The sequence below is a fragment of the Colias philodice genome, chromosome 10 (assembly GCF_061535455.1).
Source record: "Colias philodice isolate Cphi_HAF_F1 chromosome 10, ilColPhil1 Martin Lab GWU primary, whole genome shotgun sequence".
NCBI classification, from domain to species: Eukaryota; Metazoa; Arthropoda; class Insecta; order Lepidoptera; family Pieridae; genus Colias; species Colias philodice.
The window spans coordinates 9,960,849-9,981,105 of NC_143095.1; the positions used below are offsets into that span (position 1 = coordinate 9,960,849).

The 20,257-nt window shown below is 33.3% G+C and overlaps 2 protein-coding genes and 1 long non-coding RNA gene across 4 annotated transcripts in view; 2 read left to right on the forward strand and 1 right to left on the reverse strand.

The window, feature by feature from the left end:
- LOC149485412 (uncharacterized) overlaps positions 1-20,257 on the forward strand; it is a 206,818-nt gene that overhangs the window by 124,527 nt on the left and 62,034 nt on the right. The gene's annotated exons all lie outside the window — the stretch shown is intronic.
- LOC149485416 (synaptic vesicle glycoprotein 2C-like) lies at positions 492-14,365 on the forward strand. 2 transcript variants are annotated; one of them, XM_089700150.1, is made up of 11 exons: positions 492-674; positions 7,253-7,306; positions 7,859-8,020; positions 8,747-8,909; positions 9,213-9,334; positions 10,128-10,369; positions 10,712-10,917; positions 11,482-11,741; positions 12,685-12,844; positions 13,233-13,360; positions 13,944-14,365. In XM_089700150.1, the coding sequence occupies exons 1-11, from the start codon at positions 671-673 to the stop codon at positions 13,997-13,999; spliced, it is 1,557 nt and encodes a 518-aa protein (XP_089556276.1). In that variant the 5' UTR covers positions 492-670; the 3' UTR covers positions 14,000-14,365. The 2 variants fall into 2 exon arrangements, with proteins under 2 accessions (XP_089556276.1, XP_089556275.1); XM_089700149.1 differs by lacking the exon at positions 492-674 and adding an exon at positions 7,017-7,189 and having other exon boundaries at positions 7,259-7,306.
- Positions 14,566-18,950, reverse strand: Vps60 (vacuolar protein sorting 60). The gene is made up of 6 exons (XM_089700151.1): positions 18,757-18,950; positions 18,527-18,678; positions 18,007-18,172; positions 17,340-17,463; positions 16,286-16,454; positions 14,566-14,885 (listed from the first exon to the last, which is right to left on the reverse strand). Exons 1-5 carry the CDS (start codon positions 18,823-18,825, stop codon positions 16,288-16,290), a joined length of 678 nt encoding a protein of 225 aa, XP_089556277.1. The 5' UTR covers positions 18,826-18,950; the 3' UTR covers positions 14,566-14,885; positions 16,286-16,287.

The following is a 20,257-nucleotide window of genomic DNA, read 5'->3' on the forward strand; positions in this document are numbered from 1 at the left end:
CCACTTAGAACCTACGTTTATAGCTGAAATGAAAAGTTTTGCGTTCTTATCGAAATACGTAATTTAATTTAACACTTAGTATAAACAATTTCTGAAATTTTCCAAAGTTGTGGGACTAATTAATGTAAGTGTTTTTGTGCCCTTATCAATTTTGCAAATTTCAATAGACCTTGTAATAAATACGTTAAACTAAACAAGAATTATCTGGTTTAAACTAACTTGCCGAAAGCCCGTTAAAAATTTTCCGATTACCATGAAAAAGTAGACATCGGCAGCCCTGTAATCGATGATAACAGTGCGTTACCGTCTCAATTAATTATGATAAAGGCAAAGGAGTAAATTGCTCAAATTCCGGACGTGAACTTGCCTTACGTAACGAACCTGACGTCGGCCTAGAGGCAAGATGGATGGCGGTGACCGTCTAGATAATATGAGATGAGCGATAACGCGGCCTCTGTATCTGTTATCAAGTGGTAGGAATATTGGTTGGAAGCCGGTAGCGAGCCAGCATTCGCACAGCAGCCTCAGAAGGCACGCGACATCCTTGAGGCGACGGAGACTTGCGCGCGCGCATTCGTTGCAATACTACAGGGTGATGATGCTATGCCGATAGACCGATTGTCGTGATTTGTATCGGACTTTTTAATAGTGAAGTGATTCCGTTATAAAAATGGGTAAGCGATTTTTGTGCAGTTTATATAACTAGATTTTAACGTTAAAAAACTCTAAGTTGATAAGTGCGATGATAATGAATGCGAAACCAATTAAGTTTGCTAATTGTATTTCAATAAATAACTGTCAGTGTTCGCGCTTTGTGTTATGTTTTTTTATATCGTAAATTGGAAACTACACGGCTGTCGATCATATGTTGACAATGTTACAACGACTTCAAGAACCAAGTTCATTCTTTGTTGGATTATAAAGAGACTTGAGTCTTGGCAGGAATAGATATAACTAAAACAAGCATGCTATTGTCTTGTTAATATTTACTAATATATACTTGTATTTTTCTGTAATAATATGAAGGAATAGTGATGCTAAGGAGTATTTTTAAGGATTGTTTTTTGGACTGAAAATTATATGGTAGACTTAAATTTATTTTTATGGTATTGTAATTTATGTAATTTATTTATATGAATGACTAGATTTCCGCCCGCGGCTTCGCCCGCGTTTTCAAAGGAAAACCCGCATAGTTCCCGTTCCCGTGGGATTTCCGGGATAAAACCTATCCTATGTGTTAATCCAAGTTACCCTCTATATGTGTGCTAAATTTCATTGTAATCGCTTCAGTAGTTTTTACGTGAAAGAGTAACAAACATCCATACATCCATACATCCATACATCCTTACAAACTTTCGCCTTTATAATATATGAATGATGAATGATGAATGATGAATGATATTCAAAGTTACGTAATAACTTACTTAAATAGACATAAGTAGGTACTTAAAGTTACTTAACTGTAAGAAAGTTTATTTTTTGTTTATTAATAAAATTAATAAACTATAGATTTACACTTACACATAGTAAATGAAAATAATTTTAGGAGGGCTTCATTTATAATTTTGGAGCAACGTTAATTCATCAATTTTCAAAAAACAAATAATTAAATGTAACTTAGTAAAGAAAATCTCGAAAAGGTAATATTTCATTCATTTAAAGTTAACTTGTTACTTGTACAAGATTACTTTTTAATCAGTTTGAAGGTATTTGTGCAGGAATGCTCGGTAAACGGAAATCCGGAAAAATCACGAGCATAGAGAACGGTTAGGGCTGTCAATATAGATATTATTGTAAAAAAAATACATATTTTTAATATGAATCTTTTAGAGCCGACTCAATGAAGTTTAGGAATTGGGCATATTTTTTAATCACGTTATACAATACCTACAAATAAAAAAAAGGAAAAAAACATTTATTTGATATAAAAAATATGCTAAACTAAAACCTTGTTTCTTTATTACCTAAAAATAAAAATATTCATAATTACGATAACTTACTACATCAATTAGCAATCAAAATAATTGTTAATACACTACAGGTATGCCACTGGAAAATTACCACACGTGACATTTTTATCTTTAGTGGATTCTAAACATACCCATAATCATTAAATTTCGTTTCTTTTTTGTTTTTGTAAAACTCCAATGACTAATCATAGATATTATAAAGGTTAACTATTTGTGGAAATATCATTTAAATGTTTTATGTCTAAAATTACCATGTGTTGACAAGAAGTAATAAAATCGAATTACAATTTACAACTATTTCACGACTACTCCTAGTATTTAGTGTCAATGCCAATCACAGCAATAGTAAGATATTTTAAGAAATACAATAAATGTATATAGAATGTGATTTGTAAGATATTATGTAGATAATATTTTTGTCTCTTAGTCTTACTTTGTCTTCAAATTGTCTTCAGATATTTAAATAAATTAAAAAGGTGAATCCTGAAATGACAGAAAAGATACCCATTTATTTATTTTTTTTGAAAAATAAAGGTACATAAAATTAAAATTATATCCAAATTAGGTTCGTAGCCTATCCGTAGCACATTTATCCAATATGATTTTTTGTTGTTTTTTTTTTTTATTTATATGACTCTACATAAATATTGACGCATTAAAGTTTATAGTTACGACGAAAATGATAAGATTTGTGAATGTAGTAGTGGTTGTATTCTGAATTATAGCGTACGTATAGTGTGTGTGAGTCAATTTTGGCTTTTACATGTTTATTTTTCTATGATGTGAAGCATTTGCTCTCGCATTACCTAATAAGTAATCATTTATTAATCGCATGCCCGTAAAACAATATGGAAGACAAATTCATTTAAAAAAGTGAATGAAGGTATATTGTAACTACCTATATATTTGCAGATTAAAATAAAATTAAGACATAAATATGAGTTAAGCGAATCGAAAATTGTTAATTGTATACATTATTATAATATGAGTTTGATTTGCTAAGAAGTTAAATTTTTATCAAACTATGACGGAAAATTAATCTCTATATAGTGCCACAAAAGTTGACAACATTGCATCTTATACATGACAGAAACAAATTTATTTTTTTACTATCTTTCATCTAGACGATGTTACTATCTTATTATTCCAAAACCCATGACCTTGCAATGCCAAACGGCAGCCTATACAAGCGTGTTTACGTGCACACAAGATAACACTTGCTTACACATGTCATTTTATTTACGGGAAAAATCCTTCATCTCATTTTTACTTAAAATTGATTAATCATGACACCGCTATAGAAATGCTACCTGAGATAAGATAGCGCTGTGTACACAATAGTGACAATTTAATTGAGTGTATCAACTGTTTGCAGTTTTGATGATATTTGTGTACATAGCCTTAAAAGATGTAATAGCACAGTAATAGATAGGTACTATATTTTGTTTACTAGATGTTTGCCGCTTTTTGTCTACAGATAAAAAAAAATATAAAAACGTAAGTCCTTTTTGAAAACGGATATCATATCCGGTTTTGAGGAGATTGAATAATAATTTAAAAAAATAGCCTTTGAAACTTTCGATCCAAGCCTGTTTCAATAATGTTGACGTTATATTATTGTAACGGAAGCATTTATATTTACCTGCCTACTTTACTTTCTGAACACAATTGTATCGGATAATTGAAGAGATATCTTTTTATCTCCGAAAACCTTCATAGACAATATTTTTCCATTGCATAAAAACCTACTTATAAAATGTAGCTGTTATTCTTTTAACTGTGTTTTAAGTACTTACATAAACTGTTTCCACCTTGTTTCCACAGATAGGTACGATTCTGTCAAAAAACAGTTTTGCTACTTTTGTAAACGTTAATGCAATTTTGTTTTCGTCATAAACTAGCTGACCGTTTTTCTTTTGTAAGTGTTCTAATTCTTAACAGTTCCTAAATCAAACGAAACAAATTTAACAGACTAAAAATATTTAAAATGCATTCAGCTTCTTTTAGTTACTTTTTTATCTTTAAATGGTGGTGTTACTTTCGTCAAACTGTTATGCAATAATATGACAAATTTTCTTTTCACAACACATTTCTTTATATCAAGATTTCCTTTATTTTTAATTAACCCATAGGTTTTTTTTATTTAATTGACAGTTAAAAGACAATCAAAGTTATAACTTAATGTTGGTATTAAAAAAAAACAAAGAAAAAGTTACCTTCTTAAACAAAAATGGCCAAAATAACCATACTGTATATAGCTACAGTATGGATCGACTTTCCTTTGCGTAATCGAAGCAATTCATTGAATCAAGGGCTCAGTAAATATACTTATAATACCTACTATAATCTCTCAAAACAAAAACTAAAACTAAAATATGCCGATCCAATAATTATTAAGTACCTAATACTTCAAATTTATATGAGTATTCATATTATTTTCATTATGTACTTATTTTATCTATTTTTAATTGTTCATCTATCATTTTATTGCTAATTAAGGTGAAAGTAAGTAAACAAGTAAATAAAGTACGTTATCATAAGTTCACAAAATAAATCTATACTTATAATAAATCTGTAGAGAGGCCAATTCTGTACATGAAATATATTTAAAAAAAAACTATGAAGGGGTGATAAGGGATCGCTACTGATGCCAAAAATGCAATCAGTAAAATTTTTGTCTGTCTGTCTGTCTGTCTGTCTGTCTGTATATTCGCTATAGAAACAGAAACTACACGACGGATTTTAACCAAATTTGGCACAATTATTCTTCATACTCCTGGGCAGGTTATAGTAAAAGAATCATGTAAATCGGTGTAGAAACACCAAAGTTATACATGAAATACGGTATAAGTCATCGCGCGTGAATACAGAATCATGCCCTAAGGATTATTTTTGTGTATCAGTTGCCGCGTTCGACGCGCTTCGCGGCGGGAGCTATAAAAAGGCGGCGGGTCTGCACCCGTTTCGCGTTGTCACGGCATCACGTGTGAACGGCTGAACCGATTTCGATAATTCTTTTCTATTATATTCCTTGAAGTACGAGGATGGTTCTTATGTAGAGAAAACGTAAATATGTTCCACGGGCGAAGCCGGGGCGGACCGCTAGTATTAACATAAAATACTAGTATTTACTAGGTAGGTACTATTCCACATTATACCTAATTAAAATTATATTTATACATGCGTATTATATAATATATTCCTCTGAAACGGCTAAAACACAATAGGTACCGATTTGGATGCAGTATCGAAAAATAGTTAAAAAATTAATAACTGGGGTCAGGAACAAAAGTGGGTTTATTCGCAAAAACAATGACAGACAGATTTTAAATTGAAATAATGAAAAATAGCTATAGACCGGGAGATACTGACACAAAATTTCGAGTCATTTGTAACAAGGATGGCGGTTCTACAGGGGTCTTAGTACGCAATGACAAAAAGAAAAATGATGGTGTGAACGCTGGTACCGGTGTTTTAGTCGCGTGGGCGTTTGTCGAACTCGTCGGAAAAATAGCGAAAGTCAAACGATTTGTAACACAAAAATTTTAGAATTTACCGATAGCCCATAAAAAAGTAGTAGGCGGTAGTGTCATGCCATACTTTTCCGGTGTGACTTACAGCCCGCCATACCGACGCGAATGTGTTGATTTAAATAAAACAATCATTCAACCATTTGTACCAGGCTAACTTTTGCACAGGTAACTATCGTCGTGCAGCCATTTACGAAAATCGCCATGCCATACTTTTCGGACGATTCCAAATGGTCGCCATACCGCCGAAAATCTGCAAAAAATTTTTATTTCGCCAAACTTTTTGTACCAGTATTGCATTTGGATTTTTGGAGAGTATTTGATAAAATGTGACCATTATTATATTTGCCATACTTCTAGTAGGGGGAAAAAGTGCTGTTATACTTGAAAACTTAATTTATTATTAATTTATATAAGTGAGGATTTCCAACACTTAGATCTTTGAAATTTTGTATTTATATTTGTTGATCCTCAAACTTACAGGAAAAATAAGTGCCATACTGTTACAAATCGTTTGACTTTCGCTATTTTCCGACGAGTTCGACTAACGCCCACGCGACTAAGCCGCCGGTACCAACGTTCACGCCATCGTTTTTCTTTTTGTCATTGCGTACTAAGACCCCTGTAGAACCGCCATCCTGTTACAAATGACTCGAAATTTTGTGTCAGTATCTCCCGGTCTACTACGTTTTGATTTGTTTGTTGAGGTAGGCCAAAGAGGCCAATACTATATTTCCGTGTGAAAAAACAAATAAAAATAACACACAAAAATGTTACATTAATCACTTATTAATTTAATGGACCTATCTATAATTATTGTTGTATAATAATCGCATAAATTAATGTAACATAAGTAACATAATTAAAATAATTTAATTCAAACATTATCGTGTATGTTTAATTATAGATAAATTAAATAACAATTTATGTTGTATAATTAAACACAATAGAAATTTAATTTATCTGAAAATAAACAATTATTTTAATAGATATCAAGTATAATTGTAGTTTTGGCTAAAATTGAAGTTTGTAAAGTTGTTTTATGACTATTGATTTTAGCGTAGTCCTAATTTAATTAATATACCTACCTGTTTGATTAGCGACTAACGTTATCAAGCAATATCCTGAATATCCAATGAAACAATTTGTAATGTTCAACGACGCTACGTTAGATTAAAAAACTTTCTAAGAGCACGAACACTGACAGACTGAGATGTTTTGATCGTTGTAATGAAATTTACTTCAAAGCATGTAATTTATAAAAAATTTAACTCATATCCGGCATTATTATTAAACCTGTCAATCGAAAAAAACTTCGTGAATATAAAAGAAACAATGCGTGTCAAACATGTATTCCTAATCTTATGAGGGTAGGCAATCCTTCGCTAATAAGGTCACAGCATACCCACATAAATTATAACATATGCATAATTACGATTTGCAGCATAACTGCACACTATTTCCGTCTTAATCACGGTCGAATAGGGTTTATAATAGTGTAAGCCCTTTAAATATTATCATTTAAGAAATGTCAAGCAGTGCATACAATAGGGTATTCGGTTAAACTGCACAGAATGATTTATTAATAAACAAAGTGAATTGTGAATATTGATAATTGAATCAATATGACTATGGTAGAACAACATTTAACTGTAACTAGAACCCTTCGACCAGTATTATCAGTTAAGTGTTAAAACGTGGATTTGAGTGTGGTGTGTTTTTTGTTTGCTGACGAAGATATTTTGGTTACAGGTTTAGACTTCTTAGAGCATGGAGCGGACTTTGAAGCCGCTATCTCGGCGACCGGTATGTATACTATTTACTTCTAATTCTTTAGTTATCAGTGATACAAAAATACTTCTAGAAAAGTCCATAGCCAAAATATTGTGTTGGCTCACTGCTGGTGTAAAGCAGCGTAAAGTAAACGTTGTTCTTTCTTAGGACATACAGTTGACGAATTAGTTCATCCATTGTAATTAGTACAAACAGTTGAATGTTAAAAACAACATAATGCATGTCTATCATCAATCACCGTCTGTATGGAATCTTGCCTGTATTGTTTTATACAATCACTGGTTTGAAGATATGCAGTGTTTATTGTAATTTGTAAAATACAGACTGCCTATAATATTTTAAAATATCTGTTTCACATACTTTTTTTTGTTGAAAGTTTTTTGAAATTGAGTTTTTACAATGGAAATATATGAGCTGATTATATCATATCGTTCTTAACTTAGATATTACAACCTAAACCCATATAGTAGGCCTATGTCTCTGCAGTAGCCAAAAAATTGTGCTAAGTACATAATTCCCTATGTTTTGAGTGGGAAAAAAGTGCTAACAATATTCTTCTTCCAGGCTTCGGTCGCTTCCACTTCTGTCTGCTCGCGATCACGGGGCTGATCTACGCAGACACCGCTATCGGCATCACTATAGTATCGTTTGTACTACCGGCTGCGACATGCGACTTCCGAATGACCTCGTCTGATAAGGGATGGCTTACTGCAGCGCCTATGTTGGGTGAGTATTGAGACACAGTAAAACAATACGAACAGTAGGGAAACATCTACAAATCGAGACCACAGATTACTAAATATGTATACTTACTACGTATACGAGACTGCTAATCAGGCGTACCAACATCCAAGTCGATGTGTATGTAAGAGTGAGCCGTTTCGAACGTTTTATAGTGAGTTTAGCTACTGTTCGTATCTGAATATCGTGGAAGAGTCGAGTGGTGGCGTTAGTGAATGTATATATTATGGGCCAAGATTACTTAGAGATAATTTGATTTCAATGTAATCAATTATGAGTAGGCAAAGATTACATAAAGAGCGGTTTTACAGTATTTGTGTAAAAGACACAATGTAGAATCATAATGTTTTCCTCAATGCTTTCTAATTGAAATGCTTAGAAAAATAGTAACGCAGCTTAAAAGCTTAGGAATTCAATGTTCTTAGGTATATTTTATTAATCCTCATTCTTTATCAAAATAGTAGAACAAATATTTAATCAACACTGCTAGATATTATAAATAATGTCTATTATATGAAATATTACTGATAGAATATTATTATACGAAATATTGGTGATAAATGCAATTCTTTTGGAAACAATTTATCGTGAAGGAATATACATAGGTATCTAATAGAGCGGCATTCAGCATAATTCAATATTAGTGAAACTGTTTACAAAACAAACATAAAATACCAACTAAAATGAGCATTTTATTTATTTTTTTTTCAGGTATGGTTATCGGCTCATACTTCTGGGGCTGCTTGGCCGACACCAAGGGCCGTAAGATCGTGCTGGTTTCCACGCTGTTGCTCGATGGCTTCATCGGCATCGTGTCATCGTTCGTACAAATTCTACCCGTCTTCATGGCGTGTAGATTCGTTAACGGTTTTGCGTAAGTTTTTATAAGAGTACATAATTTAATTAGCCTTAACAAATTTGATTAGCCTTAGCAGGAGTAACTTGGATTTCCATTTAAAATAAAATAATTTTAAAAATTAAGTCTTACTAGTACTTAATAGCTAATAAAAATTATGAGTGTGTCTTACATTTTTATAGATACTTTGAATAATATTCAGTAGAATATTTATTTTTACCCTTATAATAAGAAAATGCCCCATAAATCCAAACATTTTTCCATTAAATAGGCAATCAAACAACTACTCAATAGGAGTTCTAAAAAAGTATTTTGTCACAGGGTCGCCGGAGCCATGGGTATCTGTTTCCCGTACCTGGGAGAGTTCCAAGCCACCAAATACAGAGAGAAGATCCTCTGCTGGATGGAAATGTTCTGGACACTTGGTGTCATCTTGCTACCACGTAAGTCTTTATAGATTATAAAAAAAATCTCGAAAAGTTATAAAAGTTAATATTCATTTTAATAACTCAGGCCCCGGAATCACAGACACAATAGAAAATCAATTTTGTCGTGGCACGATCGGGCCGTTCGGGGCTCAATGGGTTTAATAAAAGTGATTTTATATTGTAAAAAAAATCATAGCATTTAAACGAGATTTTTTTTTTGTTTACGTTTTCGACTGTAAAATGACAATAAACTTGGTGCAGTTTTCCCTAATGTCATTAGATACTAGTAGATTACAGGACACCTATGCACTGGGAATAAAAAATTATCTGACATTAATTCACCTATGATAAACATGGAAATCTATGGAACTAGTGTTTGTGACTAAAGTTTCAACTCACACCATTCATAAACGACAGCGTTCACATTTTACAATATCACATGCCATATTATCATCTAATATTGTTTCTAGACATTGGCCATCATCCCGATCTAAGCATCACTACATAGTATAAAACAAAGTCGCTTTCTCTGTCCCTATTTCCCTATGTCCCTTTGTTTGCTTAAATCTTTAAAACTACGCAACGGATTTTGATGCGGTTTTTTTTAATAGATAGAGTGATTCAAGAGGAAGGTTTTAACCTCTCAACGATCGAGAGGCCAGATCCGACCGCGACACAATAGATTTTCCATTATGTCTGTGATTCCGGGGCCTGATGGATTAATATATAATTTATTAGGTTTTAGACAAAGCGGGCGAAGCCGCGGGCGGTAAGCTAGTACACAATAAAAGCTAATATTCCTTTACAGTCATCGCCTGGGCAATCATCCCGATTCAGGGCATCCGCATGGAGAGCGGCAGTTTCTCCTACGATTCGTGGAACTGGTTCGTCGCAGCTTGCGGGATCCCATCCCTGATGCTGGGCTTCTGGCTCATGACCTTCCCGGAGAGTCCCAAGTTCATGATGGAGTGCGGGGACTATGATGATGCACTGGCTTGCTTGAAGAGCGTCTACAAGCAGAACACCGGCGATGACCCCGATAACTATCCGGTATTTTTTGTTACCGTCAATAATTTAATTATTTATTTTACTATGAAATAAATTCATTGCACTGCTTATGGAATAGTTAGAAGTTTTGATTGCTAATGTTTATACATATTCAATCAAGTCATATTTTTTACATACACCAATTATGTTTTAGTCAAAATCAGCCACTAATAACTCACTATATTAAACGGAAACAAAATATACTTTAAATCAAGCAAACACATCTAGCATTTCGGTCTCTAAGCTATTTTTAAAGTAATTGTAACCAATATTTAAAGGTTTATTTCACACCGCATACATTATTATTTATTATGATACCTACTAACCATTTATTATTAATCGTAGATCAAAAGCCTCAAGGAGAAACAGCGTACAATTTCGGTGGCATCGCAAAACTCCCAGAAATCAGTCCGATCACTGAGCATGCGCAAACGCAAGGACCTCAAGAGACTGTTTACCGAGATCTGGACTCAAACCAAGGCTCTGTGCAGGCCTCCCTATCTCAAATACACAATACTCACATGTCTTATCCAGTTTGGCTTAACTACTAGGTAAGTTAAATTATTCACATAAACGTTTTTCGATAATTTATGTTATTTCTTATCTTGAATAACTTGTGCCCTAGCCCCTACATCTAAATATCAACGTTATCAAAAATCCAAAAGGCAGAAATAATTCAATTTTCATGACGTTATCATAAATGGAAACATAGCTTAAAAAACTTGTCATTTCTTTGGACACCAATTGCAAGCATGCAGCAAACATTATTATCCTTCCAAAAGAGAATATGTTTCAAGCAAAAGAGGCCAGAGCAAACTATTGCTAACTAGTATCTTCCAAAAGACCTACACTCATTCATTGCAATAACAGTTCCATGACTCACTTACATATACTATTTAAAAATATATCAGCCGAATTGACAACCTCCTCCTTTTTTGAAGTACCTAGGTTAAAAAAATGTAGTACAAATTCGTTCAATTTTACAACTTCGTAATTCTTATCATCCTTGACCTAAGATTGCTTGGAAGAGATCGCTGTATTAGCGATAAGGCCGCCTTTTTGTACGTATTTCTACTACAGACTAACAAAAATGACAAGCTTATGTCCCCTTCCAGCTACTACACCCTAATGATCTGGTTCCCCGAGTTGTTCAACCGCTACGAGGAGTTCGAGCACCGTTTCCCCAACACATCCGCGTCCGTGTGCGATGTGTCCGGAGTTGTTGTGGACGAGGACTCTATGGACCCGTACGATTGCGAGAAGATCATAGACCAGAGTGTTTACATGCATACATTGATTGTGGGTCTGGCTTGTATACCCACGTCGTTGTGGTTGCCGCTCTGTGTGCACAAACTTGGAGCTAAGTTCTTCTTGAGTGAGTACTTTTTCAATTTTTTAAACCAGAACTAGAAAGCTGTGTCCACAAACTTGGGGCTTAGTTCTTCTTGAGTAAGTACTTTTTATCTTTTACTAGAAAACAAGATTTAGTCTAGTATATTCATAGTTATACGAATGCGAGATCATAGACCAGAGTGTGTACATGCACACCCTGATTGTGGGTCTGGCTTGTATACCAACGTCGCTGTGGTTGCCGCTCTGTGTACACAAACTTGGGGCTAAGTTCTTCTTGAGTAAGTACATTTTTCTATTCTTGGGGACTAAATTTAGTATAGAGAATCTACATTTTATAGTTTTAGTTGTTGGAGTTTTAAGAAAGTCGAAATGTCTCTTCTAATTTGTTAAAAACAATTGCAATGCATTTTTTTTACAATTTCCCTTTTTGATAAATATATACCTATATGATACACAAAAGAAAACTTGTTACACAAAAAACAATCTGTGCCTTGGTATTTGGGCGTAATAATTTCAACCCGCATGACTATTAGTGCCCGTATAAAGTTGTTATTTTAGGCCAGTTTATCTGCATACCAATATTCATAACAAACTTTTTCACATCCGTACAATATGAATTATATGAATAGTTTGAATCAAAGTAGGTAACCAGATTGCGTTTTTTTTTACCAACCAATTATTATAAAATACATGGCACATACTACTATCTTAGTTACGTACCTACCTATATTTTAAATTGGTATCCCTTTTAAATATTATAGTGTGATTTATTTCATCATCCATTATAAAACTAGATCACACTTTGATACATCACTTTAATACTTCAATAGGTAGTAAGGTGGTAGTAAGGGATACTAACTTTAAATTGAATAACGTGTTCCTCCCATTTAAACAGCCTTTACTTTTCTATACAAATTTAAAATATTTACTTAGACAAAATTTACTAAAAACCTTATTTATTCCAGTTTTCTCCCTCGGCTTCGCTGGCCTAGTCACAGTGGGTCTGTTCTTCGTGCAGAACTCAACTCAAAACTTGGTATTGTCATGTATCTTCGAAGCTCTGACGTCACTCGCCATCTCTCTCGTCTTTTGTGTGCTGGTAGATCTATTCCCTACGAACCTCAGGTTAGTACATTATTAATATTAATTAATTAATAATGGTACTTAAATCTTATCTTCAGCAGTACAAAATAAAGCATTAGACGTCATGTGTGCAAAGAAGATAGTTTCACTGATTTATTTATTGTTTTTAACATAGTCTTGGTATTACTAGTGGGGGGGTAAGTGTAAGGTAAGGTATTACTAGTTATTATTCTGTGGTATGGGGTATGCGGAAAATCTAATCTATTGTTTTTTTTTTGTCTTTACAAGACGTCAAACAAACTTTACAATACGGGGTTAAATAATTTCATTTACTCAAATGGGTATCTGTTTTGCATGTATATTGGACTGGACGTGAAAATATGTGCCTTATGTATATGTGTTTCCTAATAAATTTATTCTTCTTTTCCAGGGTAATGGCAGCAGCACTCTCATTAACAGCGGGTCGAGGTGGTGGTCTCATCGGCAATTTGTCGTTCGGCTACCTCATAGACATCAACTGCGTCATACCAATTGTAGTATTCGCGGCTTTCTTGTTCAGTGAGTATTTTTAAATATTAGAAATAAAAGTAATGGTAAGCACTAGGTCTAGAAGGCTGATAAAACTGAAATTTCTGCCGACGGGCCAGACTTGTAAATTTGTAATTTGAAACCTATTAGTTTCAAATTTTAAAACTTAGAATCTTAATAATTTTTAAATTTCATACAAGTATGTCGATGACGCGAACCCGTAAGATTTTCGCTAACCAAAACGTATTTATCGCAGCTAAAGAAGTTTTGACCTCAAAAAATGTACCTTGTCAAAGCTGGGATACAGCATTAAGAAAACTTACGATATTTAATACTCATTAAAATAATGGCTCACGACGTACAATTCATATAGTAATAGAACCTAATCTTCTTGGTAATGAGCAGTATTAGTTACACTAGTAATTATTTTATCTCCTTCGTCTTGTTATTTAGTTGTAGACAGTAGATAATGTAAAATATGGCGGAAGACGCGGGTCCGAATCCCGCCTGGTAATCGAATTTTTCCTACTCTTTAAAAATTTTAACCCTTTATAAAATAACTACGCCAATTTTTCAAATTGTGAATAAAATACTAATCTACATTTCCTTCCAGCTGCCGCGATCCTCTGCTTCTTCTTGCCAAAGACAGGACAAGAAGCCCTCGATTAAGCGAGTACCGACCTAGTGCAATTAGACTGGCCATACTCGACCTTTTTACCTCATTCTACGAATCTTTAAAGTTTTTGGGGTAAAAGCCACTTTTTGGCGGCTGCGAAAACGCAAGTCGAGCATGGACCGATTAGACTGTCTGTAGTGAACCATGTGAAATGTACATATTAGGATGTAAACTTCGTGGCCTAAGTATTATTTATTGTCCGTAATGATAAATGGCGCAGTTACTGTGATTCAGTACAAATTATTGAAGAGCAGATAATAATGTAAGATTGAACAACAGTATTTTAATGTTGACTTTGTAATATAATGCCCTTAAATTATTAATATATTTATTATTAAAGGTTATTTCGCCTATTAATACATTGGTTGTTTGATTTCATACCCTGTTCTAGTGTGTTCTTTTTATCTATAATTATAGAATATATTCTAGAGTGATGTTTTAATCTGACAATAAACACGAGTACAATAAATATAAATATTAATTATTAATTGCAATAGGTGCCCAGACAGTATACATATTATGGTGTACATAAAAGATGATATCAATACAAATACATGTAAAGCTTTTAAACAATTTATTAATTCGATACAAATATTACATTTAGTATTACAAATAAACATTAAAGCAATAATGCAACAAGTATTACGGCTATTTTAATAATTATTAATAATATCATATACTATTTTAAAGATAAATATTTTTGATCCTCAGACAATTTTTTTCATATATAGGTATATTTTATGTTCTATAGTAAATGTGCTAATAGCGTTTAAATCTCTTTTCAACTTGTAAACTTTACAACTTAAAATCGAAATTATAAAAAATAAACATAACATTATATTAAAAAATAATATTCTATGGTGTGATGATGAAGACTATCTGTGAACAATGAAAATAAAAGTTAAGGCCGAGCGACACTGTTTTTATTCATATATGTACCTTATTTCCTGGCAGTAAAGTTCAAAATCCATTGTATACGCTCTTTAGAAAAGTCTGCCTAATAGACGCGTAAGCAGAGTTTCGGTTAAAATATTGTTTTAATGTGAATGTGAGTCAGTATTAAACGTGAAAATTAAAAGAATAATATATAGTGTAGGATCAGAGGCGGCTCGTCCTAAGGAGCGCTGGTGCAGTGAACTCCCATAAAAAATTATAATAAAGTTATACATGGTTATACGTTTATACCTGCTCATTCATTTAATAATTAATATCACTATTTAAAATATATCGTAATAAAAACTCCAATACTAATATCAATAAAATCCATACACTTTTACACAACACAAATAAAATACATCCAATAAGAGTGAAACCACCACAGTCCTGCGCGCTTTTCACAAAAGATTTACTATGGACAAATATATTCGGAGCGCTGCTCAAACGCGACGTTGCCGGTTATTATGACAGCCGCAATTGCGCGCGACGTTGCCACTCCTATATTAACAAACACTATGAATACGCTCGCGAAAAATTCATTTATGGGTCAAGGTATACGCTTATATTACAATAGAATTCCTCACAATATTAAAGAGTTTAGTAGTTCTAAATTTAAAACTTACATAAAAAATGTACTAGTTCAGAGAGCGTACTACAGTATTCAGGAATATATGGACGATAAAGACCCATGGAGGGTTGTCGCGTAAAAAACCACACGACAGTTCTTTGGCATATTATGTAGTTAGATATAAGTTACATATTATGTAAATTTATTGACATTATTTTAAAAGAGCAACTATGGAGTTTCTTGCCGATTCTTCTCCATAGATACTGCTTTCCAAATCGGTGGTAAATGTTAAAAATACTATGTAATGAAGATTCGAAAGTGCTACTAAATAGTAGTCTAATTGAATAAATGAATGTTTGAGGTTGTTTGAGTTTGAATGCAAATTCGGGGATTTTAAAATTATTTATTGATAATCATTAAATTCGTTTTGAAATAGCCTGTACTTTATAATTTTTAGTGTTTAAATGGGCATTTATTATGTGGTGTTCATTTTTTTTTGTAATAAATTAACCCGCTAATGCTATTATATTTTCGTTGTTTAATTTCAAGTGAACACATCATACAATTTTGTCACGAGCCGCCTCTGTGTAGGATACACTGCCATACAACTATTTATTCAAGACTACTATGTGACCATGTGTGTCTTTTTAACACATTGTACATAACTTGTACACTAAAATCATTAATATACAATTTAAAAAAATGGTTTATATGTCTTATAGCTATAAATAATAAAAATAAATTCTGGCAAAATCATGAATACAAGAATACTCACATCTATTTAGCATGAGCAGCGCTCGGCACTTGCGGCAGACCAAACTCATCGACGGGCACTCCATCTTTGTTCCTAATGCTGTCCGCGCCTGGCTCCTTGTCGGGAGCCGCTGGGGCTTTCACCACATCATCGAGATATGATGTGTCATCGTCTAATGCTATTTCGTCACCTGGAATATAAAAATGTATGCGTGTACTAGAATACGCACGTAAGAAGTGAAACTTTATGACCTTAAAAATGTCACGAGTATGGCGTAACGCAAAAATGTCACGCGTACGGCGTAACGCAAATATGTCACGCGTACGGCGTAACGCAAAAATGTTACACTAAATTTTTGTCCAACCCCGATAAAGAAGTTTCACTTCAATAAGATGGATTTATTATATTTCACTTGACTACTGACTAAATTTATACCATCATGTAAATTATTTAACCATGTCAAGAAATGAAATATCTGGCAATACTTTTTGTGTAGATATTAATCTATACTAATATTATAAGGCTGAAGAGTTTGTTTGTTTGAACGCGCTAATCTCAGGAACTACTGGTCCGATTTGAAAAATTCTTTTGATGTTAGATAGCCCATTTATTGAGGAAGGCTATCATCACGCTAAGACCAACAGAAGCGAGCAATGCGGGTGAAACCGCGGAGCACAGCTAGTTACTGATAAGAAGTGAACTTCTTTTTATACTAACCCATTGACCACCGAGCGCCCCGATCGGGCCACGACACAATAGATTTTCTATTGTGTCTGTGATTCCGGGGACTGATGGAATAATTAATATAATTTGTCAAGGATGGCTATAGTAACAGAGCGAAGTGTGGTGTTATTTATGGTGAGATGCGAGTGAGAGACGGTAAATGTGATACTTATAAGAAACTAGCTTACCACCCGCGACTTCGCCCGCTTTGTCTAAAACCTAAGCATACAAAGGGACATAGGGGCATATAGGGACAGAGAAAGCGACTTTGTTTTATACTATGTAGTGATTTGTGCATTGAAATTATAGCAGCTAGTGAATCAATGTAATAAATATGAAACCATAAAATTACCCAGTGCATCAAGCTCCGCAGCTAACTCATCATCATCAATCTCCGGCATGCCGTACTGCCTGCCGAGCGCCTCCTGCACTTCATCAGCTTGTTCCAACATGTCAGCGAGTTCGTCGTTCACATCCTGCAATTTGAATCGTTGTTAATAAATATTGAAATGCCTTGTGGATAAAATTGAGGAAAAACTTTTCTTGATTTATAATATTAGGACATTCCCAAACGATTTCCCCACTTACAAAAAAGGACACTACAATAAACTGAATAAATAATTTCAACTGCTTCCATAAAGAAGATCATTTTTTGAGGTTTTTTGAAGAAACCAATAAAACATTTTTCATAAGCTGAGCCAGTTTATTTATTGTTAGATGCATATTTAATTAGTTCTTTGAGTTGCAATTTATTTTTATACTAGCCGATCATCCTGGCTCCTGCGGCATTCTGGTTTTCATGTTGTTTTCGGGGGTCAACCCAGGCGAATAAAATATAGTCTATGTTCATCAGGAATAATGTAGGATTGTAATGGTAAATTTTAATTTTTAATCAGTCTAGTAGTTTCGGAGCCTATTCAATTAAAACAAACAAACAATCAAACCTTCCCTGGTTAAAATATTATGTAGTGTAGATTATGTATAACAGAATTTTATTTACAAAATAGATTTAAACTTACATCAATAGAATCAATATTGATCTTTTTGAACTCCTTTTTCATAGATGTGACACCATCTTTCATTGCTGTGACTGTAGCGTGAGTGTCCTTTAATGTTTGTGTTGCGTAGTTTGCCTGTTCCATGTTGAATGATTGAGCTCGGAGGTTATCAATCTGTTGTTCGTACCTGGAAATAATACTTTAGTTAATATTTTTTTGTATTTCATGCAAAAAAATATGTTTATACTGAGAAATATTTGAAAATATAAAGACAAGTTTGTTGACATTGTTTATTCCAAGTGTTTTGTATTTATTATGTAAAATACTTATCATAAGCTTGGACACACTTGAGCACAATAAAATACTAGTGTTGTAAAACTCAAAATGCTTTTTTTCTTCTTTGTTTAATGAAAGTGCCGTATTTAGCAAAACCTATCAAGAAGTAGTAAAAATTATTGGAATAAACAACTTTCCTAATATATTTTATATCAATTTAGACGATTTAGATGAAGATAATTAACTAAATAAATAAGAACCATACATTTTCTTCTGTTTTAGAACTCTCATTGCCTTTTGCTTTACAGAATTTTTCGCTGGCCCTTCTCGCATTTTGGCCATTTGTTCTTTGTATTTCCTTAGCTCCGCATCTAGCTTTTGAACTTTTTGTTCAATATTATCAGCTCGGCTATCCACCTAGGAATTACAACATTCTTATTAGTATTTCAAGGTATGAATCATACCATCTCATCGCTTTAGCTTTTAACTACTTACAGTACTTATGCAGTCTGATATGCTGGGACCTGGGGTTTTAGGTTTTCCTCTTCCAAATATTCTATTCATATTTGTGAATTAAGATTAATCAAATAGGCACAGAGTTAATCAAAAACAAATTACAAAGTTATTCTCGAATTTTATTTCTTGTCACAACACAACAGTCCGACAACAGTCAAGCAGTTTGACGTTTTTATATTTTTTCACTGTGCTACAGATTCAAAATTCTAATGTATAGACATCATTTTTTCGATGAAGAGAGATATAATTATAAAGCTGAAGAGTTTGTTTGTTTGTTTAAACGCGCTATCTCGGGAACTACTGGTCTGATGAAAAATTCTTTCGGTGTTAGATAGCCCATATTTTATCGAGGAAGGTTAGGCTATATTATATCATCCAAATACTACATAATATCGATGCCTCCTAAGTATACTGAGTCAACTAACAAATTTAGGTATTTTCATATTTTTATAAAAACGAACATGATAAATCGTGATCTAAACGTTCGTGTTAAAAAAAATTAAAAAAGTACAATAATTACCGAGATAATTTCACGTATACTAAATCAATTTCAACATCAGTTAAAATCGTACATCGTAAACTGATCTAAATAACATTGTACCAGTGTACGCGGGGCGTGAGGGGGTACACAATAAACTTGTATCGATATACAAGTTTATATCGGCTCAGTAGACTATGAATGGCGGCAAGTAAGCACGCCATTTTAGATAATAATTGTTCTTTAACATGTTAAATTAATAATATTAACAGAATGCAGTCAAACAGGGCGCGAAAATTTTAAAAATTTACACAGGAATCGATGATATTATGATGATTGATGACATGAATGAATGATATTATGGTTATTGTTTTTTATGACAACAGACAGCAAAGAGAGGCGCTAATGAAATTTCCAGCTGTGTTTTCAAGTTTATAGAAGACACGGTGGGTAATGGTGAAAAGATGGGTAAAGAAAGAAATGGGTAAAGATTACCGGTTCAGGTCAGACAACTGTGGAGGCCAAAATAGAAACAGAATTATATTCTTAATGTATTATAATATGTATAATATATCTATAACAAACTTTGAACTAGCTAGTTCAAAGTTTGTTATATATTAGTCATAGCTTTCTATTAGTGGGTCCAAATGAATGCGACAGTATGCACGCTATAATTGAAAGACAGACGAAAGACAGCTACAGCTTTTAGTTTTGCCAAATCCGATGAAAAGCCATACAAAGTTTTTTTTTTTTTTTTTATCTTTATTTAAGGAGCTTAGTCGGAAGTCGATTATGTCGCTCCGTATGTCCTCAAAAACATGTAATTAGCTCTGATTTAAATACACATTACCTAGCTTATATAGCTGTCTTGCATTGTCCGACATCGGGAATGCTAGACAGCTATTACAAAATCCAACCTTAGTTAAATAGTCATCTGGTAGGGCTCTTTTCCGTTCAGTTTGGTTCCGGACACACTCCATCAAGACATGATAAACATCCTCA

What these genes read in the sequence shown, in the direction of transcription:
- LOC149485416 (XM_089700149.1), top strand. Translation starts at nt 7,126, where the DNA reads ATGACTATGGTAGAACAACATTTAACTGTAACTAGAACCCTTCGACCA. An exon ending in CTATTCCCTACGAACCTCAG is followed by an intron (nt 12,845 to 13,232) that starts GTTAGTACATTA and finishes CTTCTTTTCCAG; the next exon opens with GGTAATGGCAGCAGCACTCT. An exon ending in ATTCGCGGCTTTCTTGTTCA is followed by an intron (nt 13,361 to 13,943) that starts GTGAGTATTTTT and finishes ATTTCCTTCCAG; the next exon opens with CTGCCGCGATCCTCTGCTTC.
- Vps60 (XM_089700151.1), bottom strand. Translation starts at nt 18,825, where the DNA reads ATGAATAGAATATTTGGAAGAGGAAAACCTAAAACCCCAGGTCCCAGC. An exon ending in GTTCTAAAACAGAAGAAAAT is followed by an intron (nt 18,173 to 18,526) that starts GTATGGTTCTTA and finishes TATTATTTCCAG; the next exon opens with GTACGAACAACAGATTGATA. An exon ending in TCAATATTGATTCTATTGAT is followed by an intron (nt 17,464 to 18,006) that starts GTAAGTTTAAAT and finishes TTCAAATTGCAG; the next exon opens with GATGTGAACGACGAACTCGC.